Source organism: Aphanomyces invadans (assembly GCF_000520115.1).
Source record: "Aphanomyces invadans strain NJM9701 unplaced genomic scaffold supercont1.12, whole genome shotgun sequence".
NCBI lineage: Eukaryota > Oomycota > Saprolegniomycetes > Saprolegniales > Verrucalvaceae > Aphanomyces > Aphanomyces invadans.
The window spans coordinates 190903-201730 of NW_008580157.1; the positions used below are offsets into that span (position 1 = coordinate 190903).

The 10828-nt window shown below is 57.8% G+C and overlaps 5 protein-coding genes across 6 annotated transcripts; 2 read left to right on the top strand and 3 right to left on the bottom strand.

The window, feature by feature from the left end:
• Positions 1–63: 63 nt before the first annotated feature.
• On the top strand, positions 64–582 carry H310_06580 (hypothetical protein; the record flags this gene model as incomplete). Its single annotated transcript, XM_008871700.1, has 3 exons — positions 64–130; positions 180–248; positions 311–582. The coding sequence occupies 3 exons, from the start codon at positions 64–66 to the stop codon at positions 400–402; spliced, it is 228 nt and encodes a 75-aa protein (XP_008869922.1). The 3' UTR covers positions 403–582.
• On the bottom strand, positions 502–1569 carry H310_06581 (hypothetical protein). The gene is made up of 6 exons (XM_008871701.1): positions 1323–1569; positions 1165–1263; positions 1020–1118; positions 936–971; positions 790–888; positions 502–744 (listed from the first exon to the last, which is right to left on the bottom strand). Exons 1-6 carry the CDS (start codon positions 1344–1346, stop codon positions 592–594), a joined length of 510 nt encoding a protein of 169 aa, XP_008869923.1. The 5' UTR covers positions 1347–1569; the 3' UTR covers positions 502–591.
• H310_06582 (hypothetical protein) lies at positions 1417–5119 on the bottom strand. Its single transcript, XM_008871702.1, has 2 exons — positions 3202–5119; positions 1417–3141 (listed from the first exon to the last, which is right to left on the bottom strand). Exons 1-2 carry the CDS (start codon positions 5102–5104, stop codon positions 1829–1831), a joined length of 3216 nt encoding a protein of 1071 aa, XP_008869924.1. The 5' UTR covers positions 5105–5119; the 3' UTR covers positions 1417–1828.
• A 271-nt stretch (positions 5120–5390) lies between these two features.
• On the top strand, positions 5391–7688 carry H310_06583. 2 transcript variants are annotated; one of them, XM_008871703.1, is made up of 3 exons: positions 5391–6025; positions 6099–6595; positions 6642–7688. In XM_008871703.1, exons 1-3 carry the CDS (start codon positions 5441–5443, stop codon positions 7519–7521), a joined length of 1962 nt encoding a protein of 653 aa, XP_008869925.1. In that variant the 5' UTR covers positions 5391–5440; the 3' UTR covers positions 7522–7688. The 2 variants fall into 2 exon arrangements, with proteins under 2 accessions (XP_008869925.1, XP_008869926.1); XM_008871704.1 differs by having other exon boundaries at positions 5391–6595.
• A 1136-nt stretch (positions 7689–8824) lies between these two features.
• Positions 8825–10570, bottom strand: H310_06584 (hypothetical protein; the record flags this gene model as incomplete). The annotated part of the gene is made up of 1 exon (XM_008871705.1): positions 8825–10570. The coding sequence occupies one exon, from the start codon at positions 10568–10570 to the stop codon at positions 8825–8827; it is 1746 nt and encodes a 581-aa protein (XP_008869927.1).
• Positions 10571–10828: the final 258 nt, after the last annotated feature.

Below are 10828 nucleotides of genomic sequence, written 5' to 3' on the forward strand. Positions count from 1 at the left end.
GGATAATATTTTCACATTCGATAACCTGGTTGGCATATATACAGTTTCAAAGGTAACGACAGAATGGAAAACAATGACATGCCGCGGAATGCCGCCCTCCATGGAGTGCCGCAACGAGGAAACTTCAGCCGTACGTCCTATACATGAGACGAAGGGTAGCACTGAAGCATGTCCTGTAGTGGAGGCTGACATTTTAAGCAAACTTCGCGACGTTCCTGTCAAGGTCGCCGCGGCAGACGCAAACCAAGGTACGATAGGAACATCTACGACAAACTGTTGCGCATCGTCGTTCCTACGCAATTCTGTCTAGAGCTCTTGCAGGACGTGCTTTCGTCATTGCGCCAGAAAGCCCTGGACTTGCAAAACGATAAGTGGATGTACGAAGACCTCCCGTTCTTGTGATATTGGTACTGCGTGCGCATTTTCCCGCAATGCACACGATCGGGTAAGATCGCAATGTGCTCGCTGTAACCACGCAACCCGTTGACACATCCGTCGTGGGTGACAAGGATGAAGAGTTTGTAAGTTCATTCGAGACCGAACATAAGTCACCATTTCATTCGACGAGGTCTGAAATTCCATGTCGATGGATTAACCTTCCAAGGTCAGTTCAACTGAACTTGGCACGCAGTCTTGAGCTCCATCGACCACCGCCCCGCTGGGATTCCCTAGCCGTTTGTCGAGAGCATCCACGACGGCCGTATGCTTTTCTTCTACTGCCAACGAACGAGCAGTGGAACAGTCCTACTTGATCGTATCAATAAACGAGCGCTGCTTCATCCATCGCACCAGCGTTTCGCGTGTCGGATCTGCACCCGCGTCAAGCAAACACTCGATAACGGCGACGTGACCCGAATGCGCCGCTGCATGAAGGGGAGTCCATGCGTCCTACCCAGACCAAGATCAAGTCCCTTTCAGAGAAACGCTTTACGTACGCAATCCAACGCATCCGAACGCATGAAGTGGCGCTTCTACTTACGACGTCAAGGACGAGATCAGGTGCAAGGACGACTGCATACATCGGTTGTGGCGTGGATGTTGGCGCCGCGACGCAGCAGTTCGTTCACAACAGCGACATGACCTCGTTTCGACGCCGCGTACAGCGCGGTCTCTCCAACCTACAAAGTCGTCCATCGGCCTCAAAGACATCGTGGGCCATCACACCCATCCTGTGTTCTTCCATTCGATGTTTGCACCTCGATCCAAGTACATTTGAACGCCCGCAAGGTCCCCATTCTTGGCGGCAATGAACATGTTCTGTTCCTACTTGCATCACATACCATCAACCCACCTCTTCCGCCGATCCTTTCATACGCTCTGACCTTGCTTCGGAACCACGCCATCATCTTTGCCTCCTTCGCTTCCGTCGGAAATGGCTGGAAATTCAACCCAGCGACAAACCTCGCAATACGATTGGCTCGTAATTATTTTTTCCGAAATTCCTGCGACCGCGATCGCACGGCGGATGGGAGGTCTGTGGAGGGCTTCGGCGGCGTGTATAGGGCACGGACAACGAGTGTCTGGGCTCTGGCGCATGTGATTGCATACATCAAGTCTTGACCTTGGACAGCGGTGCGATGCCTCGCCGACAAGTCTACCTCGCATGGACGTATACGCTACCAGCAGCGCCGTCGGTACTGTGAAACATCAAGAACAATGGCACAATGAAGCGGCTTGGTTGAGCTGGACATGCACACTTTCGTCGTTTTCGTGGGAGCGTGTGGCCGAGACATGGGATGTGTCCAAGATATTGGTGTGGCATCGCCGGGTTCCCCTGCATCGGCACGTAGTGTCGAGTTGAAATTCGCAATAGTTTAAGGGACCAATTCTAGGCGAAGCTCAGCATCGAGTTTAAAATGTGGTGCACGAGCGTGTACTGCGAGTCGCGCGCGTCGTCGGGAATTTGGCCCAATGTCGCTTTGAGCTCATGCATGACGCTTTGTACAAATGGAGCAATCGCCGGATCCTTTGGATTCATGACGAGCAGCGATTCCCGCAGCCACTGAAGATGGAGCGCCAAGTGCTCCAGGTTGAGCACGTCGCTGCCCAGCTGCTGCACTAAACACAGCACAATCATCTGGGACAGCGACGACGGTCGCTTCCCCAACACCGCGGTCGGCTCAACATGTTGACACGCATGGCGCACGAGCGCAACGTTCTCGGCGCCGAGGGCGAGCTGGAAGCCTTCTTCGTACTGGTGGTTATCCAGCAGTGCTTGGATGGCGTGGCACTGCTGCTCAAACACGTGGGTCGCGTTGTCGGGTTCGTCTGCGAGCGATGCGGCGCCGTCCGTCGCGCCGTTCGCACCAACGAGCGCGGGGAGGGTCGCCAATTGTTGACTCACTTGGCCGAGGGTGTGAGTGAGTTGCTCTAGCTGCGTTTGGAACTCGGTCAAGTTGCCATTCGACTCGATGATCTTGGCCCGCGTGCCCTTGACAAACGTGTCTTGAATTTGCTCAAACATGCGCTGCGTTGCTGCTTGGAACGATGGAATGATGTGGCTCTGGAACGTGTCTCGGAACGCATCGCGGACGTCCTGGCTGTGCGTCGACGCGGGCGCTCCATTGGCGGCCAAGGCGTCTTCCACGGCCTTTTGTATCGGCTTCAACACGCTGTTCTCCATCGTGTGAAGCACGATGCGACCGATTGCCGGCACGACGACGCCCTGCAAGTGTTTTCGGACCGTTTTGTCGAGCTGGACACTGACTTGCGCCGCAAAAGCAGCGTACTGGTCCTTCATTTGATCGTGGTGTCCCCGCTGTTGGAGCTCGAGGCGTCGCAGCTGCGCCAGAATCGCCGCCGACCCATTTCCGCTGTCACCAAGGCCCGAGTCGTCGAGAAAGCCCTCGTGGTTCGACACGGACGTCGGCGACGATGCATGTTCTGCCGTCGGGATCGGGGGCGGCATCGGTAGTGACGACACAGATCGAGGCGACGAGTTGCCAGCGGGGTTGTTGCCGTGCCGGTGCAGCTGAGTCTGCGTGATCATTGCGTCCATGTCACGGTGGTCTTCGTTATCGCCGTTCGTGCTGCTCGTGCTGCGGCCGCCGACAGACCCGCCGCCGCCGTCGGTCGCAAGCATTGAGCTCAGCCCTTCGTCGCTACCATTAAAGTCGTTCACGGTGATGGAAATGTCCAGTTCTAAGCCATGCAATCACGTCAAGCTGTCGCAGAGGGATCGATGAAGGAACAACAATGTACCTGTTTCAGGAGACGGTGGCAAGTTGACCAGCGCGCGCGGAGACTCGGCGGCGGACTGCTCGTACTTGGTGTCGTCGTCCTCTGCGGTCAATGCACCAACCGACTGCCCAAGTGTGTCGTACTGCGATGGCAATGGATGGGACGAGCCGGACGACGAGGAAGCCGCGGGATGGCTCGACGGGCTCTGGGGATGATGGAGCGGGCGAGCGGGAGGCTGCTGGGGCGACGGCGCGAGAGTTGGAGGCGGTGCAATGTACACCGTCGTGGACGGCACGTGGTATCGCTGAATGGCTTGCGTTTGAATGCAGTAGAGCTGCATCGCGTCGTCGTGGGGTTTATTCATGACAGTCATGGAAAGGATCGGGAACGCCAGCGAGAACTCGGTCACGTGGTCGAGGGTGGCGCTGCCGCCGCGAGGCTGGGGCGGGCGAATGTGGAAGACCAACAGCGTGGCGAGGCTGCGGTCGGCGACGTAGATGAACTCGTGGGTGGCATCGACAACTACTTCATGGGCATGCGTCGAGTTGATTCGGACGGTTTGAAGTGCTTGGGGCTCGTCCACTGGCGAACTCCACATGCTCAACACTGTGTTGCCTTGACCCCCAATGACCAAGCTCAGTTGCGCCGCGTGCGGGAGAAAGTTCAAGCTGTTGAGCGGCGCGCTGTTGAGCGGGTTGAACCCTCGCACGTAGTCGGCTTCTTCGCCGCGCCCGAACGAACCCACTTGGTACACGTGCACCAACCCGTCGGCACCCGCCGTGACCACATGCTGGCCATCCGGCGTGAACACTACGTCGTGAATGACGCTCTTGCTCTGGTTGCACCCGACGCTGCTCCCGCGCAAGTCGAATGGATCGTCCGCGCCGTTCGGAGTCGTTAGATCAATCACAAATACCGACGCGTCTTGAGCAATCGCGATCTTGGTCGAGTCGACGGGGTGCCACTTTACGCGCTGCGCACGCACGGGAAGCGTCCGCACAATCTCGCGCGACATGGGTTTCGACGCGTACATGTCTTCGGCGAGCCGCCACACAACAATGTAGTTGTCTGTCCCGGCACTGAGCAAGAGATCGGTCGTCGCGTTGAAGAACGCGAGCTCGGTGACGGCATGTTGCTCGTGCTTGCGAAGGAGGATGCGGTTCACGCTCGACTGGTTGATCACGCGGATGAGCCCGTTCCGAATGGGGTACGAAATGTAGTGCTCATTCACAGAGATCAACGACCCGATGTCGGACGCGCGCTCCGATACGTACAGCGTAATGGGAGTCACTTCCAGGGATCGCGTGTCGGGGTCGAGCTTGGGGTCGTACACCGGGGTATGGCCAACGAGACGGGAACCAGGACGCACCACCCCGGGAGACGAAATCGACGCCGAACGGAGCGGCGGGATCGGGGGTGGCGGCATCGTCGCACCTCCTGCGCTCACCGGTCGATGGAGCGTCGGTATGGGCAACGAGTGCGGGTGCGACGAAGATGACGACGAAGGGATGTGGTGCTGCGGTTCAGATGCTGACGTCAACTCAGGTTCACCCGTGGGGTACCCACTGCTACGCGGACCTGGGAACGGACCAGGAGGTGTTCGTCCTGGAGGTGGCTGTTGCAAGGCCAAGTTCGGAAAGAGCTGACTCAGCATGTGTGATGATGGAGGCAAGTGGGGTGGATGCATAAGGGGTTGATGGGGAGGAAGGTGATGCTGTTGGAGATGTTGCGGCGGCGGTAGGGGTGGAGGGTGGTGGTACATTGGTACATGCTGCTGCTGTTGGTGGTGGTGGGGATGGTAAGGATGCGGCGGATAGTTGGGCACATTCGGCGGCGGCGGGGCGTGCGCCACATGCGAGGAGGATCCATTCGACGAAGCCACGGATGGCGTCGGGCTTGGCGCGCGGCGCGACGTGTTGTCCATGGCCGTACGTGTGCGAGTTTTCCAATAACCTTCGTTGCGGGCCCCACCTGCCCGGTTCAGGTCACTTGACGGTTCACTTTACCGTACATTGAACACCAACTTTTCATTTGGAAATTGTATCGATGCCAACCCATGCCAAAGTCCCGTTCGTACACCAATCTGTTCTGTACTGGACGGCGAAATGGAGAGAAATCACTGATGTTGGTTGAGTGGTCATGTACTTGTACGTATAATGTACGCTTTGTGTACTGCCTTCTCCAGGATTTTTCACGACACTTCCATGGGCTGAGCAGGTTCGATTGAGCTTCGCACGGACGCGGTTGCATCGGACTCGCCATGGAACAGTCGACAAGGAAGGCTGAGGATCCAATCCAGTACAGGGCGCGGCAGGGTCAACAACTTGCACAAGGGGCCACGAGGCGCTCCATCGCGCTGTGGCGGCTCGTCCTATGTGGGTTTGCTATGCTGGCGCTGTGCTCGATCGGCCTGTTCTACCAAGTGCAGTTTCTCTCGATCACAACAGCCCCACAACACATGCGGTCCGAGCACCTTGTACAATCGCAATCTGCTTCACCACCACGTTCATCCGCACAGCAACGACAGGCGGTAGACCTATTGGATGACGACATCTTGCGACCTGGAAACCCATATCCGTCGTACGTCTGCAAAGGGTGGCGGCAAACTGGTGGCTGCGACCCCGATGGCGAACGAGAGCCTGGAAACGACCTGGGATGCAACGCTGCCATTTCAGGAGGCCTGTCAGGGTACTGCGAATTTTTCAACCCCGTCCAGAACGAGACGGTCCATCTCATGAAGATGTCGTGCGGGTCGCTTCGCAAGCACGTTTCGTTCTCGTGCAACATGACGGCGGACACTATCATGTTCCACCAGTATGCTGCTGTCTATCGCCATCCTTGGAATGTACGTTGTATCGATCCGCTTCCACCCGAATGTAGGCCGGACGTGGTGCGTCATCCGGCTGCACTCTGTGTAGATGCAAGGCACCCCCGAGTCCCGCAACTTTATCGACAGCAACTCGTTCACCGGATTGGACTTCCATGCGACCACGCCTCGGAAATACCCTGATCGGGCCTGGTACGATCAAGAGACGACGGAGTCGTCGGCGGTGACGCGCCAAACGTCGCGCGGAATCGTCATGGTCGTGTATGGCAAAGCGCTTGTTCCATTGTATGCGACCGTGCAGTACCTTCGCCACGACCTGGCATCGACCCTTCCGATCGAGATTTGGTATCGTTCGGATGAAGTCAACCCGCACAACAACTCTGTCTTGGCCGCGATCGCGAACCTTCCACATGTGCACATGCGCGAAATCCTCGATCCACTGGCGCAAGGGTTTTACGTGAAGCCGTACGTCATCTTTTTTTCCCAGTTTCGACAGGTGCTGTTCCTGGATGCGGACAACCTGCCACTCCACGACCCCGCGTTCCTCTTTGATACGCCGGAATTCAAGCGCGATGGCGCGATCTTCTGGTGCGGGCGATGCTTCATGCATGGCTGTACCTGATCGACCGCCTAGGCCCGACTTTTGGCACCCCGAGAACACAATATTCAACGTCCACCGCGGCAGCTTTGTCTGGACGCTTCTCAACCATCCGTTTGTCGACATGTTTGAGCAAGAGAGCGGCCAACTTGTCATTGACCGCGCGAGATGCGAACGCGCGCTGCACCTGCTTATGTTTTACGCGTTCCATCGAATTCGGCCCCAGGAACCGATCGAGTACTCGATGTTGGACGACGGGCCAGTGCTTCCCGTGGACCCCAACTTGATCGCTGCACTCGCGTTGGTGTGGGGGGACAAGGACCTGTTTCGTCTGGCATGGCTCAAGACCAACACATCGTTCTACATGGTCGAGCGGCCGCCGGGAGCGCTCGGCGTGTATGGGAAACCGCCGATGAAAGGTGATCGTGGAGGGTTCACCCCGGAAGACGACGAAACCCTGCCCGTTCGCTTCTGCGGCAAGGCCATGGTCCAGTACAACATCGGGAACCAGTCGCAGGAACCGTTGTTTCTCCATCGGAACACTGTCAAGCTCAGCCAAACAAACACGACTCGCGTGAAGCAGTGGTTTGCGTTCCAAGAGCTGCGGCCGTCCATCGCCAAGTACCAAGACGTCAAGGACAAGTACGTGATTCAGGCGTGGGCAGAGCGCACGAGCTGCTTTGGCGAACACCTCGGCGCCACGGAAGCGTTCTCGCTCGCTGACACGAACGGCACCATTTTTGAAGCAGCAGAGGCCCAACTGCTCAAGTACGCAGACCAAGCCGCGGCGATGCTTCCTCCGGAAAAAACGCCGCCGCCGGCGAAAAAACGACCGATTGCGCCGACCGTCGCGCGCTCGCATCCCATCAAGAGTCCAGCCGCCGAGCCAGACCTGAAGGACCTCATGCTTGGATAAATGCCAGCACAAACGTTTTGAGTTGGAGTGTCGCCCGTGCTCAGTAGAGCACAGATGTAACAATAGCGTCATGCCAAACTCGGAGGCGCTTGTTCGACGGAAAAGAACCCACACGCCGGGCGGAGGTCCCCTTCATACACCAGTAGAACTCAGCTGCATCATGTCATAAATGGTCCATGGGTAAAAATTGCCGCACACCCTGGTTCGTAGCCGTCGTCAACTTTGTCGACCAGGTACGTCGCCATGCCCTTTGATATGCTTCCAGAGGTCTGCATTTGCACGAATGCGACTCCCATGCAATGCTGTCCGCACCGCTTCCAACGTCTGCGCGAGAGCCCTTGGTCCGTGTACTCTCGTAAGCTCAACGGGAAGGAAGCGCTGTACGTGGCACGATGCGCCATGGCATGCCGTGCCTTCATCCCCGCCGCGAAACACACTAACGTTATGGTCTCATCATGGCCATGGCGAGTCTTTGTCTACACAACCTTTCCTTCTCTTGTGGTACTGGAACTGGTACCTGTGCAGCTGTGCAGCAGACCATTTTGACAACCCGTCAAGAGTCCGTCACTGACCACCACATTCCAAACACTGTCATCCCTGTCGTGCATGGGATGTACATCACGATGATCATGCCGACACCATGACCAAGATGCAGCCTCTGCGAGCAAGTCGTGGGTGTCGTCGAACGGCGGGCGCGCGCTGTGGCAAGTCGTTGTGGATTCGGTCGTGTGTGTGGGATTGCGAGGGACGCCCCGATCGACTGCGTCCCATGGCTCACCTCGGACAGTCGTGGAGTCGAGGCGCGGTCGAGGACATGCGGCCACCGACGACATGCCTGGAGACGATCCACGTGGTGGTCGACAACACCAGATCAGACGATCTCGGCCAGTGACACGACCAATTTGTTGATGTAGGGAGTTGATCGCGCAGAGGAAACTTGGAAGTGATTCAATTGTCATCGTTGATCGTTCTAGCTAAAGATCGCTATGCAGTACTCACGCGACCGTGTCGCGGGTGCGGCTAGCTGCCGACTTCTACAGACCACGCACCCTCGACGTCGTGATATCATCAGTTAGGTGCATTTAGTCGCTACAGTTGATGTCGGCGTCAACAAAGCACGTGGCAGCCACAAATGGCCACAACGGACTCCTGTCCACGGCACCAACTCGTGCTGCTGCTACGACGCAAGTACAACAATTAAGCTCGGAGACAATTTCAGGTCGAAGCCCCGATGTACACCCCGAACAAACACCACAAGATATACATGTATTATGTACACAACAACACACTTGTCGTTGATCGACTACCCCTTGCGGCTCTTGACGACGGGGCATTTGCCTGTCGTGGGGTCCAACTTGCCGTTGCCGCCCGCAATGCGGTAGCACTTGGTCGACGGGTAGATGGCCATGATGCTGGACGTGACGGAAAACGAGATGCACGACAGGAAGACCACGATGAGGACGATGCCGGCCAACTTGCTCTTGCCACCCTTCCGCTTCAACTCTTGCATGGGTTCGCGCTGGGGAGGGAGCATCCACAGCCATGCCAACGCAAACAACTTGCACGCGTACGAGATCAAATACGAGTACGTGACGTCCCATCGGACGGCGTCCGTGTCCGCCATGATGTCGTTTTGGGACAGCGCCAAGTACGAGTTGATGTATTTGGTGACGACGGACGCAAACGGCGACGCCAAGTTGGAGACGGTCGTGACGAGGCCGTAGGTCGCGCCTTCGTTGCCGACGTCCGCGATCTCGACGGCGCAGAACGTCGACACGACAAAGCGAATGCCGGCAGGGACGTTGTCGGCGAGCGCGACGCCCGTGAAGAACCACTGGTTGCGCACAACGTCCCAGATCGTGAGGAAAATGACAAACCCGTCAATGAGCATGACCCCGATCGACCCGAGGGCAATCGTCCACCGCCAGTTCCAGTGCAGACCCCACTTGGCGACAACGACCAAGATGCCGGAAAAGATGGCGTTGCCGACGATGCCCGACAACGAGTCGTTGAGCGGCTCGACGCCGGCCCAGATGCTCGACATGGGACTGCCCGCCGTCGAACTGATGTTCTGGAACATGTTGTTGATGAACCGGAACGCGCAGATCTGCCACATCACACGCTTCTGGAGCAGCTCCCAAAAGCTGCCGACCCACTCGCGGAACGGCACGCCCGCCGTCTTTTGCTCTTGCACGACAAACACGGTCGTCAGCACCACCATCACGCACGGCGCCAAGCAGATCCCGTACGGCACGTTCGGCGCCATCGAGAACGAAAACGATCCGTTGTAGTTGGCGCCGTTCAAGCCAAACCCCGTCACGATCAACGCCAGGATGCTCGCCATCGTGCGCACGACGTAGATGGCCGTCTGGACGCGGCCGCGGATCGCCAGAGGCTCGCGCTGTGCATACTGGCACACCATCGCGTCCGACGCACACGCCGCCGTCACGTACCCCAGCGACACAAACATGGACAAAATGATAAACAGCCCCCCGCTGTCCGACGCGAGCAAGTTGAACAGCTCCTTCTCGGCCGCCGTCGCGTTCGAGTACGGCTTCGAGCACGCCTTCGACTGGATCAATGCCGCCTTCTCCCGGTTGCAATACGGGTCGCCCAGCGACGAAAACGTCATGATGGACAAACAGAGCATGGTCGCCGACCACCCGATCAACATCCACGACTTGCGACGGTACCCAAAGATCGGAAAGCAGTCGGAGAACATCCCCATAAACACTTTGAACGACCACCCGAGCGTCACCAAAGTCCCGTACGACGCCGTCTGGTACCCCTCGAGCTGCAGGTACACGTTGAAGATGGGGTAGTTGAGCGACGGAATCATGCCGTAGATGACGCCGATTGCTGCGTATTGCGAAAACAAGCCAAACGCTTCGCGGGAAAAGAGGTCGAGGGCCCCGCCCGCCACGAGCGCGCCGTCCTCGAGCTCGCCTGGGGTCTTGGCATCGTCATAGCTCTTGTGGTCGCCGTCTTTCGTGGCCGACTGGATGTACGACACGCGCTCTTGGAGATCCATGTTGCGGCCCGCTTGCATTTTGGCGAGCCAATCCAACAATGACGGTGCGACGACCGTCCAAGCTCGGCAGAGAGAGAGAGAGGGGGGGGACACTTGTCGCACGAAAACATGTCTGGGGCCGCTGGACGTTCGACACCTGGTCCACATGGTCATCTGGGTAGAACGGCGGGCGTGCGCTGTTGCAAGTCGTTGTGGATTCGGTCGTGTGTGTGGGATTGCGAGGGACGCCCCGATCGACTGCGTCCCATGGCTCACCTCGGACAGTCGTGGAGTCGA

Excerpts from the sequence above, each read along its gene's own strand:
- H310_06583 (XM_008871703.1), top strand. The coding sequence starts at position 5,441 with ATGGAACAGTCGACAAGGAAGGCTGAGGATCCAATCCAGTACAGGGCG. Across the intron at positions 6,026-6,098 it reads TCTATCGCCATCCTTGGAAT|ATGCAAGGCACCCCCGAGTC; the intron begins GTACGTTGTATC and ends CACTCTGTGTAG. Across the intron at positions 6,596-6,641 it reads CGCGATGGCGCGATCTTCTG|GCCCGACTTTTGGCACCCCG; the intron begins GTGCGGGCGATG and ends TCGACCGCCTAG.
- H310_06582 (XM_008871702.1), bottom strand. The coding sequence starts at position 5,104 with ATGGACAACACGTCGCGCCGCGCGCCAAGCCCGACGCCATCCGTGGCT. Across the intron at positions 3,142-3,201 it reads GCCACCGTCTCCTGAAACAG|AACTGGACATTTCCATCACC; the intron begins GTACATTGTTGT and ends TGCATGGCTTAG.
- H310_06581 (XM_008871701.1), bottom strand. The coding sequence starts at position 1,346 with ATGATGGCGTGGTTCCGAAGCAAG. Across the intron at positions 972-1,019 it reads ACATCCACGCCACAACCGAT|AAGCGCCACTTCATGCGTTC; the intron begins GTATGCAGTCGT and ends CGTCGTAAGTAG. Across the intron at positions 745-789 it reads ATCCGACACGCGAAACGCTG|GACTGTTCCACTGCTCGTTC; the intron begins GTGCGATGGATG and ends ACGATCAAGTAG.